This window comes from Phacochoerus africanus, chromosome 13 (assembly GCF_016906955.1).
Source record: "Phacochoerus africanus isolate WHEZ1 chromosome 13, ROS_Pafr_v1, whole genome shotgun sequence".
Classification (NCBI taxonomy): domain Eukaryota; kingdom Metazoa; phylum Chordata; class Mammalia; order Artiodactyla; family Suidae; genus Phacochoerus; species Phacochoerus africanus.
In genome coordinates this window covers 11,183,922-11,204,482 of record NC_062556.1, presented here as the reverse complement: position 1 = coordinate 11,204,482, position 20,561 = coordinate 11,183,922, and the positions used below count along the sequence as shown (strand labels likewise).

The following is a 20,561-nucleotide window of genomic DNA, read 5'->3' as shown; positions in this document are numbered from 1 at the left end:
TTAGAACTCCACCAGAGCCTGGAATATCTGCTGCTTCCATACCCTTTTTTCCTTTCAGCAACAGCAAACTCTAAATTCCTCTAGCTTCCACACTGCAAAGTGTTTTATTTCCCGGAGTTATTCTTCTTTAGGGCAGTCTGGTGTACAAATACAGCTTCCTTGGTGTCATTCACGATGAAATCACATCATTTTCTTACACTGAATCAATTTTAATGTTCCCAAAACCTTCACTGTGATGAGTTTCTTGTACCTGCAGTCAGCACAGATGTGCGGCCACCAGGGTCACCACTTCTCATGATGCCACCAGGCTGGGCCTCAACCTGGATGCTCACGGTTGCAATGATGGTGACTGAATCAGCCGAGGCAGATGTGGCTCCTTTGGGAGATGATGCTGCTGCTCAAGGTCTCTGGGGTTGGCTCTCACTCCCCCTACCAACCCAAGTCTACAGCATTGTAAATTACGTTTTTGAAGGCAATCTGTCATCCTCAAGGGATTGACTGAATTTTTGGAAAAAGACAAAAGATTTGAAGCCATGCTTGATGAATTAATAGGTGTCATAAAACCACCTTTCATCAAAAATATAGTTTAGTTCTAAAGTAATGGGAAATGTTTCCTTGTGCCACTTAAAAACTGACCCTGCAGGCAATTCCAAAAGAGAAATGTAATTAACTTGAAAAATGGTAGTATATTTTGAATATGTATATATCTTCCAAAAGATACTGGCTAAAAAGGAAAATCATCTGAAATATTAGAGTTTAAAAACAAAGCTTCCCCATTTTACAGAGCAAGTTTATATAACCATATTTCGCATGCACATTAAGTAGATACTACTCAAATTTTTATTTCTATAAAATTTTATTTATGAATATATAACACACAAATATGCATATAATCATAAAAGGAAATAATTAGGACATCAGACAAAACCAACTACATATAAACAGTTCCTCAAAAGAAAAAAATGGTAGTTCCTGCTGTGGAGCAGTGGGTTAAGAGTCCAACTGCAGCTGCAGCAGCTTGGGGCACTGCAGAGGCATTGGTTCGATCCCTGGCCCCGGTGCTATGGGTTAAAGGATCCAGGGTTGCCACAGGTGTGCTATAGGTTGCAGCTGTAGTTCAGATTCAGTCCCTGGCCTGGGAATTTCCATATGCTCCAGGTGCAGCCATTAAAAAAAAAAAAAAAAAGGAAAAAATGATGGAAACGAGGAAATGAAATGGATGGAAGAATTTCACACACAAAAAGGTAGTGTCTTGGTATAAAATGTACTACAGAATGAAACAAGAAAAACCAAACAACTATGCGGTGTCATATATTTAATGTTTCTCTTTGAATTTGGAAAGGACACTACTGTCTTCATTAAATGAAGTGTCTAAGGTGTAATAAGCAAGAGCACTCATGACCTCCACACTGCTAAATGCAATAGCCATTTCTCAGTTCTCAACTTATTCAACCCGTCAGCAGCATTTGACAGTACATCATTTTTTCTTCCTTTAAATACTTCCGGGACACCATACTACCCTGCTGTTTCCCTTACTCGCTTGATCTCCTAATTTTCCTTTGATGCGTCCTCCTCATCTCTGCAACCTCCAAACACTGGCTTTCTCAAGGACTCATTACTCTGTTATCTTTTGTCTCTCAATTCACTTCACTGGTACCTAAATCCAGCCGCGGGGCTTTAAAATCCTATTTATACCCTGTCAACATTAAATTTCTATCTCCAACCCTGACTTCGCCCTTAAACTACAGACTTACTTTATTTCTCCATTCAGATGCTAAACAGGCATTTCAAATTTAAAGTGTCAAAAATCCAACTCTTGATCGTCTTCCCCCAAACTTAGTCCTTTCAGGTCTTTACCATCTCAGTAAATACAAAATCCATCACTTCAGTTGTTTAGGCATCGTTCCCTTTGAATCTTCTCCTGCTTGACTCATATTGATAGAAAATCCTACTCACTCTACTTCTAAAATATATCAAAAGCTGTTCTCGTATTAGAATTTTATTCTATGTATACTTTATCAAAATCCAACCAAGCCCCATCGCTTTCCACTGCTATCAGCCTTGTCTATAAACTCCCATCACCCTTCACCTAAATAGTCACAATAGCCTTCTAACCAGTCTCCTTATCTCCACTGATCCTTTTAATACTGATATCAGACCAAGCCCCTCAATACTCTCCAAAGGCTCTTTCTCTCAAGAGTTAAAATACCTGCAGGTCTCAAGTTCATCTCTGAATTCGTCTCATACCACTCCCTCTCTCACTCCCTCTCTCCTAGTCACAGGGAATCACAGTAACAGTGTTCATCAATCCACCAAGATCCTAAAAGGCTTTAACACATGCTCTCCCATTTGCCCTGAAAGCTCTTCCCCAGATATCCACGTAGCTGGCATCAATTTTATCTCCTTGAGGTCTTCAGTAAAACCTCCAATCGCTCTATTTAAAACTGCAGGCCACCACTTTCCCTGCTTTCTACCTGCTTTATTTTGCCCATTGAACTTATCACCACCTAGTACATTATATATTTTTGTTTTTTATTTTTTGTTGTCTCTCTCCTCCCATGATAATGTATACCCTTCTTAACCTCCAGTAAAGAGAGGATTTTTTAAAATTATAGTTGACTTATAAGATATTAGTTTCAGACATACAACAGAATGAGTGATTCGTATTTTTTATAGATTATACACCACACAAAGTTATTATATATCAATGACAATGTTCCTTGTGCTGTACATTACATCCATGTAACTTACTTGTTTTATAACTAGTAGTGCGTACCTTTTAATCCCCTTGACCTATTTCATCCATCCTTCATCCTCTGCCCAGCAACCACTAACTGGTTCTCTGTACCTTTAAATGTTTTTGTTTTGGTATATTTGTTCATTTGTTTTGTTTTTTTTTGATTACACATATTAAGTGAAAAAACATACAGTATTCATCTTTCTCTCTCAAGGCAGGGATTTTTGCCTGTTTTTTTTCACAATCATATCTCTAGTCCCTGAACACCTAGAATAATTGTGCCAATAAATAATATCTAATAATAAATATTTACTAAGAATGAATGAATGAATGATTTTTATTCATACTGTCTCACTCCATTGGATTGCATTAATTCATTTTGTTTTTCCTTTCTCTTTCTATTAAGTATGTGCTGAATATATGTTACCTTTGACTTGAAAAAGAGTTCTATACAATGTGCCGTAGGGAAACTGAATCCATTTCAGAAAAAGAAAAATGACTTAGAATTTGTTAATCTTGTTTTGGCTACTGAGTTTTAGTCAATACTACTATATCCCAAACACTTTAAAAAATATGGAAACTTTGCAACTGTACCACTCCATTTATATACCCTCCTCAGAACCTACTGTTAGAGATGCCATATATATGACATTTACATACATTATAAACCAAAAAAAGACAGTGTAATATTTTTTGTTTAGCCAGTTGTATTTAAAGAAAATAAGAAAAAGGATTTTTATCTTTACCCATATAGCTATCATTTTTAATGTTCTTCATTTGTTCCTAATAAGCCAAATTTACTTCTTCAGTTGGTAGTATACATCTGGTAGCAACAAACTCCCTTAATTTTCATTTATAAGACAAAGGACATTTTTACTGGATGAAAAATTCTGGGTTGACAGGTTTTATTCCAGCTCTATGGCTCCTGATTTCTAATGAGAAGTGTGCAGTTACTCAAATCATTCCTTCCCTTATTGATATCTAGTTTTTCTTTGCTGGCTTTCAAGATTTTCTCATTCCTTTGGTTTTCTGCAGTTTTATTATAATGTGTCAACTGTGGTACTCCTCGAATTTATTTTATTTGGAGTTTGCTGAATTTGTTCAGTCTATAAAATTTAAGTTTTCCACCAAATTTGGGAAAGTTTCTACCATTATTTTCTCAAATATTTTTTCTGGACCCTTTTCTTATACTTTTGTCAACAAAACCCTAATCAATACAGTCAACACAAGAAAAAAGCAGAAAATTTTATTCAAGCTAAAGTGAGGATTATGACCCAGGACACAGTCTCTCAGGGAGCTCTGAGAAGTGTTCCCAAAAGGTGACTGGGGAGGTCATCACATAATATGACTTTGGTGAAGCGGGCACACGAAACCAAGCACACAACTCAGCAGAAGGCTGATGCTAGTCATGAGGAACACGCATCTAGGTTAATGGGATTACGCCTTTCTAATCACGGAAAGATGCAAGAGTCCAGGTTCACAAAAAATTTCTCCTGCAAATAAGTATCTGAAGGTGGTTTTGACTGTTTCCCCTGAGCACAGAGCACCTCATCCTGATATTCACCCTGAATTCTTTTCAGAGTGTGTTACTGGTCAGGGACTGCAGTGGCTAACTGAAGAATTCTAAGGAGTAACATCGCTGGCAATAGAAGGAGAAAAAAAATTGATCTTTACGGTTGAGCAGGTATTTCTGCCATTAGAGATGTCTGGTTAATGCATAATGCAGATGCGCAATGTACACCAGAGGAGAGGGAAGAGGTCAGAGGGCAGAGAAGAATCTTATGTTTAAATTTTCATGCCTTGCCTTCAAATGTGAATTTTTATTTCATCACTTTGCATATCAGATTTCAAGATTTACAATTCTTCAGTTCTGTGCTTTTCCCCCAATCTTTACTATTTCTCTTCTAATGTTTCTATCAACCTACATGCAAGTTCATTTCTTTTTCAACGCCAATTCTGCTAATAAAAAAACACAATTTCATTTTACTTTAGATATATAGTTTTAGTTCCAAAATTTCCATTTGATTGTTTTTAACACCGTGGTTGATAATTCCCACCTATTAATTCAATAAAAGCAATTTTTTAATGTGATTAAACAAAGCCCATATATTTCCCTAGCCAGATAAAATGCCAATTAAAAACTAATCATATATGTGAATGTAATACCTTACTTAAATAAATCTTTGTTTTTAAAGTAAAAAACAGGAATAATATAATAATTAAATAGTTTTGAAAAAAATTAGGATACACACTACTGTACTTCTTTGCCTACTGCAAAGGGCAAAAAAAAGTAGAAGCTAAAACTGAATAACTTCAGCTACATGTCATATTTCATATCATTTTCCTTCTAAATCATTAAATATGCTTTTCAAGTTATCTCTAACATTTCATTTGTTCTCAATATAAGATATATATTTCAAAATTTGAGATTTCAAATACCACATTAAACAATATGGTTTTATAAAATTTATTAGTTCAGAATTACATCAAAAAAACAAAGCTTCAACATCAGAAAACTAAAGAATTTTAAAAAAGCTAATGAAGGGAAAATAGTTTAAAAAGAGAAAAAGTGCCTCTGAAACAAAATGAAACATGTAATAACAACATAGTTCCAAAATATAAAGATTACTTTTAAACCACTTTGACAAAAGACCATCACTATAGAAGATACTGTATCACATTTCACACCTAAAACTTTCCATAAAATTTATAATAAGATGGTTTTACTACCTTATATCCAGGTCCTAATTGATGAATTGCAAATATCTGTGCAGGGTTGAGGGCTTCACTGAACACATACACGGCACCAAGTTGACCACAAAATACTCTATTTGCATCAGCAGTTTCTGAAGATCCGAGAAAGCACTTGTCATAGCTCTGTTTTTAAAAAGTCATAAAAAAAACAAAGATTTTATTTTGTAATGACAAAATATTTAAGGATACATGCCTTCATTGTCAGGAATACTATCAAACAACAATAATGACAGAAGAAAGCAATAATTAAGACTCTGTGAAGAATTTAAATAATAAAAGCCAACTAAAGATTTTTTTAGGAGAAGTTAATCAGTCCAATGTTTCATATTTATGGGCAAGCAAATAAATAACAACCATACACTCAATAATCATTTGACCAACTTTCCTCTACAGTTAAAAGCGAAAGGGCTTACGACTATTTACAAAAATAAAGCTAATTTTAAAACTATAATGATTTGTAATTGTCCACATATAAAGAATTATGGGAATAAAAGAGAACAACTATTTCAAATTTAACCATAAACTCAAAGGGCTGAAATTTTAAAATTCTACCTCATTTATCCACTATGGATGCATACCTCTACTTCCCTACATTAAGTTAAGGACACAAAGAAAATCACTTCCCTCTCTTAGAGGAGTAGGTGTTATACAGAATCAAAAAAACAATATCACCAAAATTTGCTGACTAAAGCAGATGGTACAGAGCTCTCCATCTGGGGAGTTCAGCACCTAATAAGCCACACTTCACAAGACCTTTCCCACCCCTCCTTCGTAAATCTCTCCAATACTCGGCCCCACCTATCCAGACAATGAAAGCAGTCACTGCTCAGCATCCTTCCCCACCCTCACAGGTTATCCCATACCTGAATCATGATAAACAAGACATTATGTATGTACAGGATCTTTTTGGTGGCTCAATAAAATAACCAAAAAAAAAAAAAAAATGTGAATGAGGTAGAAAGAAACTCCGCATAAAATACCTAATCTTTAATTAAAATTATAGAAACTAAGAACTGACTGCATAAAGTATGCCTACATATGTTATTGCCCAGGACTCTTCATTTCTTGTAATACTATTACAAATTATTTAAAAATCCCCTTCTCTTTTCTTTAATACAACCATAAAGTAAATAACAGTCAACAAAATTACTCTATAATAAAAAGACTGTCGCTTTGGGGGATAAATATGAAGCAGAATGTCATGTGACTATTCTAATTCTGAAAAAAATCATTCTCATAAATATTTATTGACTATGACCCAACTATTAGTTTCTAGAACAGAACAAGCAAACTACGCCCAACAAAGAACAGAGAGTAAATAGTAAATATTTCAAGCTTTGCAATCCACACCTGGTTTCTGTCATAGATTCTTCTTTGATTTTTGTTTGTTTTGTTTGAATCATTTAAAAAAAAAGCTTAAAAAAATATAGTAAAAACCAAGATTCTTAGTTCTTAGGTCATACAAAAAGAGATCAAGGGTCAGATTTGGCCCAGGGGCTGTTTGCCAACCCCTGACCTAGGAAACAAATGATAGGACTTTGTACACAGTGCTATTTAGGCGAATACAAGACAGAACAAGACACGATGCCTGCACTTAAGGAGCCTAAAATTTAGAGAAATGAAAACAATCTTGGGAAGTGAATTTTGCTTAAAAGATACAAGTTTTTAGTAAAACCATGCATGCTGGAAGGGTTGTAAATTGTTGAGCTTTTGGCATTAGAACACATTTTTTACTTCGGGTTTTTACAGGCCAGGATGGAGACAAGGAAAGGCCTAACGTAGAGAAATATGAGTTCTTGAAGTTTTAACTCCAGATTTCCTCTGTCTGGAATCCAACTGTGTAACCTCCTCCACTGCTAATATGCTGGTCGAAACTAATGTTATCAATTTGCTATCATCAAAATAAGTTATGATTTATTTTTAACTTTCCTGCTACTGTCGTTGTTTCCCTTCAGAATATTCTCAATACTGCATCCTGCCTCAAAGACTTTGCAGTCACTGCTCCCAATCAATGGCCTATTTCCTCCAAATATCCACATGTTTTTTTTTTCCCTCCATTCTTCTCATTAAGACCATCTCTGGACCATCTGGTTTCTCCCTTCCCTACACTTTCTATATTTGTTCCCACTTAATTTTTCTCCATAGTATTTATCACCTTTTACTTAACTGATAATAGAGACATGTTATACTTATTCATTCTGTTTGAGGTCTTCCTTTCACACTGAAATAAGATGTAAGACATATCTTTCAATGTTGAGATTGTTAATGAATAGAACAGTTGCATTTATATTTTTGACCTAATACTTAATAATTTGGTCAAGCAATTTTTTTGTATCATTAATCATGTCTTTTAGCAATTTATACTAAGACTTAAAAATTCACCTGATTGGGAAAAAAAAAAAACTTCCAAAGCAAAACTATTCAGTTTCTATCAAACTATTTTATTATTCAATTCACATTATTATAAATAGTAATAAAACATTCACATATGTTAAAGCACAGATAAATAAAAACTTACATCATTTGTGTTAACATGCCAAGCCATATCACCATAGGATACCAGCTGTCCATTAACGTAACACCGAATTTCACTGTTCCTCCATCGATTGTAAATGTGGACAATGCTGATCATGTACCACTTCAATGAAAAGAAATTAGGATATCAATATGCAATGTTTAATTATTATTATTTAAAATGCAATTATAACACTTACACCATACTACCAAAAATTGCTTTAAGAAATATTAATGATTATCTGCTATCATTTCTTCAAATTCCCTCTCCTGCTTCTCATTTTACAGATAAAAGAAATGACTCATAAAGAATAAACTTGTAGGAGTTCCCGTCGTGGCGCAGTGGTTAACGAATCCGACTAGGAACCATGAGGTTGCGGGTTCGGTCCCTGCCCTTGCTCAGTGGGTTAAGGATCTGGCGTTGCCGTGAGCTGTGGTGTAGGTTGCAGACACGGCTCAGATCCCGTGTTGCTGTGGCTCTGGCGTAGGCCAGTGGCTATAGCTCCGACTGGACCCCTAGCCTGGGAACCTCCATATGCCAAGGGAGCGGCCCAAGAAATAGCAAAAAGACAAAAAAAAAAAAAGAAGAAACTTGTAGAGTTTCCTGATGGCTCAGTGAGTTAAGGATCTGGCATTGTCACTGCTGTGGTGCAGGTTTGATCCCTGGCCTGGGAACTTCTGAATACAACACAGCAGGCACCACAAAAAAGAAAAAGAAGAAATTTGTGATGGAGACAGAGTGAGAACCCTTTGAACCCTGGATTGATATTTCAGCCACCAAACCAAGATCCCAAAATTGTAGAAATACAATTATATTTGTGCTCATTCATTTAATAACATTTGCATTGTTCAAGGAACTGCAAATACCCAGTTTTGACAGAAAGACCATAGGTCTATTTATGGGGCAGTGGAAGAGCCATATATTACACAAGTTAACAAAAACAGAATTATGATGATTACTGTGGGGAAAAAAGAACAGTGTTAACTGTGAGATCTGTCAAAGGAATATTCTAACATTTATAAGATTTAGATGACTTTAGTTCCACAACTCAGAATTATTAAATCCAGGAATAAGTATATATTTTAACTTAAGGTATGAATATTAAATAAGATTCAAGGAATAAGTTTATACTGAGCTCTAATTTTATGTTACAAGTGTCAACAAATAGCATTTTAAAATCTATTTTGATATCGGATAGTTTAAATTCTCTAACAATTTGTGGATCCAGCCCTTAGTCTCTTTGGAGTTAGAACCCTAATACATACAATATAGAAATGTTATTTCTAAAATGCAGAAAAATACAAATGACTTACATACACTTGAACAATTATGCCTTCGTCAGTTGGGGGGAGGGGGAATTAGACTAGTTTTCCCCCAAAACATAAAAATACAAAGTACAAACTTTTTCTCCAGATTCCTTAAAAGCACTATTCAATTATTTCATATACATTTTGCAACATATAAAGCCATAAGAGTAATTCTCAGTCACTAAATATTATTTATTTCAAGGTGTCTGAAATACTTTGAACAAAATTCAATTTTACTCATTTTGATTTTGAAAATAAAAATTGTGCACTAGGCAACTCACAGAAGACATTAACACAAAATAACATTCTTCCTCATTTACCAAAAAAAAAAAAAGTCAAGTCAAACAATTTAACCCCTAAAACACATCCTATCAAAAGTTGTTTTGCTCTAGATCATCTTTAATTTATTACAAACTGAAGCTTTCACCTGATCAGAAATCAACATATACGATAGCCCTGATTAAAATCAGAAGAAAAATCTTTAAATATGGTCACTTAAGGGTTCACATTTCTAAATATTATAAAATTATCAAGAAGAAAGCCATAAAAACTGAGCTTCAAAAAAATTTAAGAAAAATCTTATAGAAGTATAACCCTCATTGAGTTTGAAAATTTTCAACCAGAATGCCATCTGAGTAACATAGGAGAAAATGATCTTTAAAATTTTTATAAATTTTAGGAGTTCCCGTCCGTGGCGCAGTGGTTAACGAATCTGACTAGGAACCATGAGGTTGCAGGTTCGGTCCCTGCCCTTGCTCAGTGGGTTAACGATCCATTGTTGCCGTGAGCTGTGGTGTAGGTTGCAGATGCGGCTTGGATCCAGCGTTGCTGTGGCTCTGGCGTAGGCCGGTGGCTACAGCTCCAATTCGACCCCTAGCCTGGGAACCTCCATATGCCATGGGAGTGGCCCAAGAAATAGCAAAAAAAGACCAAAAAAAAATTTTTTTTATAAATTTTAAATCTCCAAATAGAATAGATATAAATAAGTATCTATATGTAGTAAGGGGTTTTCTATTTCATGAAGACAATTTAAAAATAATAATGTATGAAAATTATCAAGAATTGTTTCTAATACATATGTCATACCCATAAATAAGATACCATGATCTGAATTTCTATTTATTTTTTATCTACTATTTCTTAATTATGAGCTTTTCTTCTGCAAAAATAAAATTATTTACTTCTCTAAGTCATTCATTCAAAAAGTTTACTGAGGGTATGCTTCATGGCAAGTAACCCCCAAGACTGAAGGCATATTAAGAAAAATAATATATACGCTCTCGAGGAGGTCTCATTAGAGAAACAAACATGAAAACAATCATAAAATGATGGATAAAATCTAAATTAGAGATATGGGAGCAAAAGAAGTAATGACTAGTTGAGGGTAGGGGGAAAAAAAACACAGATCAAGAAGGAAGGCTAACAGAGCAGAGTTCACTAAAAGAGTAAAAAAAATAAAAAAGCTTCAGAACAAAGGATTAATAGAACTGTTAGAGGATGAACAGAACTGTTGAGTAGACAAGGGGGAATGAAACATTCCAGGAAGAGGAATCCTAATATGGTACATAGAGCATAGTGGTTTGACAAAAGTTGTCTGTGTTCAGGTGTAATGGGAAAAACAGACAAAGAGCAGATCTTAGGGAAATGTTGCCTTTAATTTTTGCATGATGTGGTATCACTAAAGAATTCTGACCAGGAAAGTGAAATGATAGTCTAGGAACATAATGGAAGCAGTGAGGAAGTTGGACAGTTAGGCAAGTGTAAATGAAGATATAAACTACTGCAAAAGTATAAGAGCCTAAACTAAGAAGGCACTGGTAATTTAAAAAGTAAGGGACAGGAACTAATTAACAGGACTGGTTGGAAGTGCTAATATAGAAAAGGGGATTGTAAGGTGGTTTTCAATTTTTCATTTAAATGGGTAGTGGTACCATCAACTTAAGATAGTTTACATAACTAGCAAGTCAAGAGCTAGATCATTAGTTTTGGAGTTATAAAGAAATAGACTTTGCTTTTGGTCATAACACTAATATATACAATATATAATTAAATGAGTGAATAAATGAATACACAGTTGAATGAAAGAACTGGTCGCAGAGTTCCCATCCTGGCTCAGCAGAAACGAATCTGACTAGCATCTGTTCGATCCCTGGCCTTGATCAGTGGGTTAAGGACCCAGCACTGCCGTAGCTGTGGTGTAGGTCACAGACACATCTTGGATCTGATGTTACTGTGGCTGTGGCATAAGCCAGCAGCTACAGCTCCAATTCGACCCCTAGCATGGGAACCTCCATATGCCCCAGGTACATGTTTCTCTGTGTTTTCTCATTATTCTTTTCTTTTTGAGCAGATACTTAAAAATATGTTTCAACTTGGTCTCTGAATATCCACAGTCTAGTGATATTCAGATCTCCATTCTGATCCTTACATTTTTGCATTTAGCAAAGGTATTATTTCACGGGTCTAAACCTGCAGAGCAACATCCCACTTTTTGAAACTGGCATTACTGAAGAAGCAGAATTTAGTGAAAACTTCAACCTCAGGAAATGAGATTCAGGACCAGGAGGACTAGCTGAATCTTCCTTTAAAAAAAAGTCCCTCTGTATTGACAAATCTGGAGGTTTAACATTTGACTTATTAAGGAGTGAATTACCCATAAATCCAAAATACACAATACATATACACACACGCAAACCAATTACTCTGAGGTCTGAATTGCCAGTCTGAAAACTGGTTTTGTTACCTAAACCAAATAAGGTCTGAATCGCCAGTCTGAAAACTGGTTTTGTTACCTAAACCAAATAAGGTTAGAGGAAGGGGAAAGAAAAACAAGAAAAGGGGGATAAGGGAGAAGGGGAAAGAAAAGAGAGATGAAAAGAATGAGCAAAAAAAAAAAAAGAGAGAAGGAAGAGGAGGTAAAGGAGGGAGGAGAGAGAGATGGAGGAGGAGGATTAGGAAGGAAAAGGGGAGAACAAGCAGAACTGTAATTAGAGTAATGTAATTTCTCAGACCTACAAGCACAGTAACATAAATTCCATATGAAAAGTTTACCTTGGAATATTCTTTGAATTAATAATACAACTGTTAAAATACTTTAATATTGTTTTCATAGATGTGCAGAAAAATTTAAAGATGATGAATAATTTCTATATATACTACAGAAATTTCTATATGTATTCTATATATACTATATCACATTCACATATTATACATAATTATATACAATATGTTATAAATAAATTATAGATAATATAGACAAAAATGTAAGGATCAGAATGGAGATCTGAGAAAGTGGCAATTGCTGACATTTGAATTAACTGTGTTTTCCATTAAATCTGTACAAAACACTTTCTTGAAAAGCACAAAATCTCTCTTAATGTAGAGAATTATAGATATTACTCTAATTGTCAACAATTCCAAGTTAATTTTGCAGTATCAACTCCTGTGCTACAACCACATCAAAGGCTAGTAAGCATTAGATTTTAAATGTGTATCACACAGCAACAGTACATCACTTGGTCTTTATTTCCATGACGACCTTCCTCTTTTTTTTTTTTTCTTTTTTTACATGGCTGCAGCTGTGGCATATGAAAGTTCCCAGGCCCGGAAATGAATCCCAGCCACAGCTGTGACCTATGCCACAGCTGCAGCAACGCTGGATCATGTAAACCACAGTAACACATCAAACTCGCTCAGGGACCTAGCTGCTACAGCCAGATTCTTAACCCGCTGTACCACAGCAGGAACTCCCTGACATACACACAGAAAAGGCTCTTGAGATATCTACCTGCAAAGAAGGACTGACCACAATAAGGCATGCCTTCTTCCTCACTGTATCAATAGTGATACCTCATTTATGTCTTTCTATGGGGAAATAAACTGCTCAATATAAATTATCTGCCCAGATAAACGTAATTTACTCCTTTAGGAAACAAAAGGGCTTTTTGGTTGTCAAAGTCATATTTTACTTATATACCTAACATATATTATAGACAGTCCACCAAGTTCAATACTTTGTGGCAGGAATAAGAAGGAATATAAAGATGAATCTAACATATTAGCTTAGTCTCAGTAGTTACTAAATAATGCACATATAAATGAATACTAAAGGTTAAAAAGAAATAACTGCCATGAGAAATACTGAAATAATATGCTATAAGAGACTCTCTGGGGAGTAAAAGCAAGATACATCAGGGAAACATGCCATGGAAACCTTATATGAAATGCAATGTAACAATGGTGTGGGATTTAAAGACCTAGCGCTGTGAATATGGGGACAAGTAAATGCATTTCATACCAGAAACTGAACATTTGAAATGGAAGAGAAAAAACAGTGAGGCAGGTATATTATCTCACTTTTGCCAAAATAAATGGTTCAAGTAAAAAGCTGAAAGTCCAAATCATGAAGGGCTAGGTTAAAATTTTTAATTTATTCTGTAGTTAGCAAGAAACATGATTGGTTTGAGCAGTGAAATAACTGATCAGGAATATAAATCAAACATTTGTGGATTAAATAGCCATCATGGCCCAGCGGAAATGAATCTGACTAGTATCCATGAGGATGCAGGTTCCCTCCCTGGCCTCTCTCAGTAAGGGTAAGGACCTGGCATTGGCCATGAGCTCTGGCGTAGGTTGTAGACACGGCTCGGATCTGGGATTGCTGTGGCTGTGCCGTAGGATGGCAACTACAGCTCTGATTCGCTCCCTAGCCTGGGAACCTCCATATGCCATGGGTACTGCCCTGAAAAGACCAAAAAAAAAAAAAAGATTTAATAAAGAACAATATGAAGATTTTAAAAGGTAGGTAAAGAATTTTATAAAGGTGAAAGCTGTATCTCAGAGATACCAAGTACAGAACTTGGAAATTTAACTGAGTAACATAAAGATCAAAAAGGGGGTGAAGGAGTTCCCATCGTGGCGCGGCAGAAACAAATCCGACTAGGAACCATAGGTTGTGGGTTCGATCCCTGGCCTCACTTAGTGGGTTAAGGATCCGGCATTGCCATGAGCTGTGGTGTAGGTCACAGACCCAACTCAGATCCCATGTTGCTGTGGCTGGGGTGTAGGCCGACAGCAACAGCTCCAATTAGACCCCTAGCCTGGGAACCTCCATATGCCACGGGTGCGGCCCTATAAAGACAAAACACACACACATAAAGGGGGGAGGGCTGAAAAACAAAGCTGACTTAAGCCCCCACTACTATGAAGACTGTAGTCTCTTAATCAAAAGGAGGATTTAAGAATATGAATGGGAGTTTCCTCTGTGGTAGCATCTACAGAACACTGGGATGCAGGTTCAATCCCCAGCCCAGCACAGTGGGTTAAGGATCCAGTTTGCTGTAGCTTAGGTTGCAACTGCAGCTCAGATCTGATGCCTGGCACAGGAACTCCATATGCCATGGGGCAGCGAAAAAAAAAAAAAAAAAGAAAAGAAAGAAAGAAAAAGAACATGAGTGGATAAGGGACTGGGAAGGCAAATTCAGTGTTACACATTCTGAGGTTGAGGAAAAAAGACATCCACATGGCTGTATCTCAGGGAGATGAGTATATAAGAATAAAACTCTGGAGATAATACGAGTGGAAAGCTATCATGAATCTGAATTTTAAAAAAATATAATCTCCACAAAAGCAAGAGCGTTGTCTGTTTTGTTCACTGTCATATCTCCTATATCTACAACAGTGTCTGGCACTCAGTAATCACACATTGAAAAAGGCCACAGAATAGATCACATCAAGAGAGATAACGAGAGAGTAAGAGAAACAGACACTGAAAGAGGTGAGGAGCCTGATCTTTTCATGTCACAATTCAGACATAAAGTAGAAAGAGGTAGACAAAGATAAGAGAAAAGCACTGGGAGTAATGAGAAAACTAAATAAAAGACAACATTACAGAAGTCATAGTAGGTGAGTTCTAAGAAAGTGGGAATGGTGAACTGTGTCATTCTCAATAATTATACCTACCTTGCGTGGTTGAAAATCATATTTCACACAGTGCTGAAAACCTTTTCCTTTAGACTTCAGTGATGTGACTATCAGACAATTGCCAACAAAATGAGCAGAGTAACCAACTCCTTTGCTAGTACGAAAACTGTAAAGAAAACTGAGAATAGTATAATATCCTCTGCTACAAAGAACAATAAATCTAAAGAGCAGTATTATATAAATATAAAACATAATTATAAAAACAAAACATGGAGTTCCCCTTGTGGCGCAGTGGTTAACGAATCCGACTAGGAACCATGAGGTTGCAGGTTTGATCCCTGGCCTTGCTCAGTGGGTTGGGGATCCGGCATTGCCGTGAGCTGTGGTGTAGGTTGCAGACGCGGCTCAGATCCCGTGTTGCTGTGGCTCTGGCGTAGGCCAGTGGCTACAGCTCTGATTAGACCCCTAGCCTGGGAACCTCCATATGCCACGGGAGAGACCCTAGAAAAAAAAAAGGCAAAGAGACAGAAAGAAAAAAAAAAAGTTTCCCTACAGAGGAGAAGGGGTATTACATGTACCAAATAAAGATTAAAATATGAAAGGTTTAGAACAACTAAAACAAAGAATTTATATTGGGAAAATAGAATACTATGGAACCTTTAAAATTTTCAACTTAAAATATCACAAATATCATCAAAACAAATTAATGTCAACAAAAGCCTACCAAGTAGATTTCATACACCTTCAATGACCACCTGGAATTAACAAATACAGAAATCATTTACACAGATAATGTTTTCAAAACCAACTTGCTAATTCTACCACATGTTTGAAAATAACTTACATATACTTACAAACAAAAAAAGGTCAGAACTACGTTTTATAAGTAAGGTAAGCAATCAAGCAAAGGAGTAAATTTTCAGTCAAAAAAGAAAAAGAGATGTGACTAAGAAGTAGTTTTTTCTTCTACAGGAACACTTCTCCAGCTGTGAATTCAACCACAATATTGAAAAACAAAACAAAACAAAACAAAAAACCACTGTAAATGCTTCAACAAATGACAGTGTTGTTGAAATAAAACTATAATCTCCCAAAATGACCTTTCTGAAGTCCAACCCCATTTACATTGGTAAGTTCAGACGTCTGTTAAAACTCCCTCTCATTACTACTGATATATAATCTTGTGTAATAGAATTTATAAGCTATTAATAGCTCACATTGTGCTACACTCACATTTGAGTCAGTGACTGTACAAATAGCACTTGAAATATTGTCTCTCGTTAAATCCTACATGATAGGCACTATTACTATCCTCATGTTACAGCTGACACCAAAGCACAGGATAAACAGTAAATGGTAAAGGCAAGACTTAAATTCAGGCAATCTTATTTCAAAGCACTGCAGTATTAAGTGAGATAATACAAGTAAGCACTTACAATGCCTAGTACATAGTAAGGCAGTAAATGAAAGTATGATGTTCTTATTACTTGGAGTTATCTGTAAACTACAATAACCAAGTTCTGCATCCTTACAGGCCAACCCATTGTTGGGGTGATCACCCAATTTTGTCAGTTATCTACAAAATGATTAATCTTATATGACTAATATTTCTCAATGGTTATCAAAATCAAAATTTTATAGCATATTTTTATTATGCTCACAGAACCATATAATGAATGAAATCTGGTAGAGTTTGGGTTTTTTCCCTCTCCTTTATCAGGGATTAGCGCCTTCACTAATAACCCCACAGCTGATCTATGCAGACTGGATGTACGACGTCTGTAAACCTTCACTCTTAAACTACAGTCAAGAAAAAAAGAGTGAGGCAGGTCCCCCAGAATCAACAGCAAAATGAATGAAATTAATTGACTTCACCGTACCTTTATAGTTTTAACGTCTAACAATATGTCGCTATGACACTAATTACATACTTACAAAGTTGAACTATTTAAGACAAAAATACTAAAATTAAACATATTACTTACCAATAAAGATAAGGTTTATCCTTATCAACATTAATGTTATTTAATGGATCCATACGAAACCAAGTGTTGAGGGTGAAGCCATTCTGATAAGGCCACTTTGCAATGGGAGGCAATGCAATTGCCTATAAGGCAATGAAAAAAGATACAAAAGCATCAGTTAAAGAAAATGTGATCACTACTAAGTTCAAGTATCATTTTTACAGACTGAAAACAATGAAGGTATAAATATCAGAGAATCACAGACAAGTATAAAATAGAAACTATTATCTTATTAAAATACTCTATTAATATTATTTGTTGTCTATAGAAGCATTACATTTTCAAATAGTTCAGTCTAACAGTCCAAGAAATCCACCTCCAATTTCACCAATATACAGTCCCTTACGAATATACTTCAGAATTAACTGTTTTCTATTTTTTATGTTAGGCTTTCAGTAATGCTTCACTTGACTAAAGAAAGCGGAATTTTCAAAACCAAAAGCAACTATGCTAGACATGTAAATGGAATTATTGAAGAAATTAAGTATTAAGAAATAATGTTCTGGAGTTCCCGTCGTGGCGCAGTGGTTAACGAATCCGACTAGGAACCATGAGGTTGCGGGTTCGGTCCCTTCCCTTGCTCAGTGGGTTAACGATCTGGCGTTGCCGTGAGCTGTGGTGTAGGTTGCAGATGCGGCTCGGATCCCACGTTGCTGTGGCTCTGGAGTAGGCCGGTGGCTACAGCTCCGATTCAACCCCTAGCCTGGGAACCTCCATATGCCGAGGGAGCGGCCCAAGAAATAGCAACAACAACAACAAAAGACAAAAAAGACAAAAAAAAAAAAAGAAATAATGTTCTTATTACTAAAACAAAGGAGGGGAAAGCATAAGATTTATCATTCAGAAACTGAACCTTTGAAATTTATTAACAAAGAGGATTCAGATCTATTCTTAAGTAGGAAAGGAATAATATAGTACTCAGTTAATAATAAATAGTAGTGGAAAAAAAAGTCTAGCCATTCTAGGAACAAAAATGAGAAAGTGGAAGATGACATGACCTGAAGTCAAGAAACATCTAGGCAGATTTATTTATCTTCCTATGAGATATCTAAAAGTACCCACTATGATTTTATAATGGATCTCTTCCCCCAAACATGTCCTCAAATTGCTGATAATGACCTTACTCAAATATAAAATATAGCTTCCATATTAAAGCCTCCGTATGCTTAGTCTATGTTTAAATTTAACTTCAGTATAAAGTTTAAATTTCTTTAGGTTACACAAAGCTCCACACACTATGGCTCCAACACACCCTCTCAATCTTACTCTCTTCGAGTCCCTTACCCTCCATTCCACAGTATACTTAGACATACTGGCTGTTCCACTCAATCTCTTACAGCTGCCTTTTTTTTGTACATGATACTACTTCTGTCTAAAACACTTCCTCCAGCAAGGTTCCAATTTTTCCTCAACACCAGGCTAATACGTTCTTCTCCCGTGAAGCATTCCTAAGACACGTACCCTATTTTCTCTTTGCTCTCCTATAGCACTTAGTACCTAAATCTACAGTAGCTTATTATAACAAGCTGTTTTTGTGTCAACACATGAAGAGTTCCTCAAGAGTAAGAAATGTAATTTATACTCTCAGCATTGGGACTTAAGGCCTTGAAAACATCCACTATGTGGTCAAGGAAAATCTCAAAGTGGAAAAGATTTATAAGTGCTTGCTGTAAAAACAGAAACAGAATGGAAACACACACACAAAACCACAAAAATACATACTATTTCTAATGAAGAGACGCAAAACCTAAAAATGAATAAAAATTTTCCTTTCAGATTTTAACTTTAAGCAATTAGTTTAGGCAGTTTAAATGTTAATATAGCTTTTCTTGACCTTTTAAAAAGGGAAACATTTATCTTTAGCTTTTGTTTATTTGTTAGTAAAATGCAATTCTTGCCAAGTTTACTGCCAGCTGCGTAAGTTTCACTAAACCAGACTTCACTTACTATACCTGCTTCAGGGTACCAAAGTGAACACGAGAAATATTTACTGAGGACATTGACTAGTAAAGTGATTCTACAGAATTATAAGAATTACTTAACAAATATTTAATTTGTTCACAATGCCTGTGGGACACAATGGGCACAGGACTAGATTCATGATTTCCAACCTCTTGCCATGACCAGCACACTCAAGCACACTTCCGTATCAGCAACAGCAGTTCATCACAGCACTATCAGTACAGCATGAATAAGAACTAAGGAATGCAGCCTCTTTCCCCTCCTCACTCCACATACCCGAGCAATCTCTTACTTCCAGCCAATGGCCTTAGTACTTTCGGTATCATCAGTCTCATCATCTGGTGCACTGAGCTCTAAATTAGAACTTATACATGGCATTAAACTAAGAGATACAAAGAAGAATTTGAGTCTAGCTGTTTCTCAAGTTTTCCAGACCTACTCTTTCACCAAGAAAAAGATGTGGTCCCCATTTGTTACTATCCCCATAGTAGGACTGAGAGAGTCCTAAATTACATTAGTTGCAAACACGAGTGAACCAAAATAAAACAGAAAAAAAGAAAAATCTTACAAAAGAAAAAAAACCTAAGTAGCCTGAGTGACAATGAAATAAAAATAGTCTTTGGTTTTGCTACAACTGGTATGAAATACCTGAGAGGCTCTAGAATTGCATTTTCCTCAATTTCACTGTGGACGTCTAATAATTCTATTGGTAAATAAGGATATTTATTACGGCCAATCTCTTCAATAAGCTAATTACCCTTACTGAAGGACATTCTCTTACGTTTATTTATTATATATGTATTTAAATTTACTATTTTTACTGAAGTACAGTTTTATTTATTTATTTATTTATTTATTTATTGTCTTCTGTCTTTTTAGGGTTGCACCCGCAGCACATGGAGGTTCCCAGGCTAGTGGTCAAATCAGAGCTACAGCTGCCGGCCTACACCAAAGCCACAGCAACGCCAGATCCGAGCTGTGTCTGTAACCTACACCACAGCTCATGGCAACGCCAGATCTTCAACCCACTGAGCGAGGCCAGGGATCAAACCCACAACCTCATGGTTCCTAGGCGGATTCGTTTCTACTGTGCCACGACAGGAACTCCTGAAGTACAGTTTTAAATTTAATGTATAATAGAATAAATTTTTTAGGGACCTGCAATGTCACATTTCTAGAGGGTATTCCTAAACTTCTTATTCTCCTTATGTACCAACCAAGGCCTTCCATACCATGTCAACTGCATCACTAGCTTTCTTCAACTCTTTTAAACTAATGCATACATGCTCCCTTAATGCACAAAGCCTAACTTTGTAGAATACTGCCTGATGTGGAACCCA

At 35.9% G+C, this 20,561-nt stretch overlaps 1 protein-coding gene across 7 annotated transcripts in view; it reads right to left on the bottom strand.

The window, feature by feature from the left end:
* The window catches only part of NBEA (neurobeachin), a 636,767-nt gene that overhangs the window by 534,032 nt on the left and 82,174 nt on the right, over window positions 1-20,561 (bottom strand). For all 7 annotated transcript variants that reach the window (XM_047756277.1, XM_047756280.1, XM_047756278.1 and 4 more), the window contains exons 5-8: window positions 17,221-17,342; window positions 15,275-15,401; window positions 8,010-8,129; window positions 5,468-5,614 (exon numbers count right to left, since the gene is read on the bottom strand). In XM_047756277.1, coding sequence (XP_047612233.1) covers window positions 5,468-5,614; window positions 8,010-8,129; window positions 15,275-15,401; window positions 17,221-17,342 — 516 coding nt within the window. The remainder of the gene's footprint in view (window positions 1-5,467; window positions 5,615-8,009; window positions 8,130-15,274; window positions 15,402-17,220; window positions 17,343-20,561) is intronic.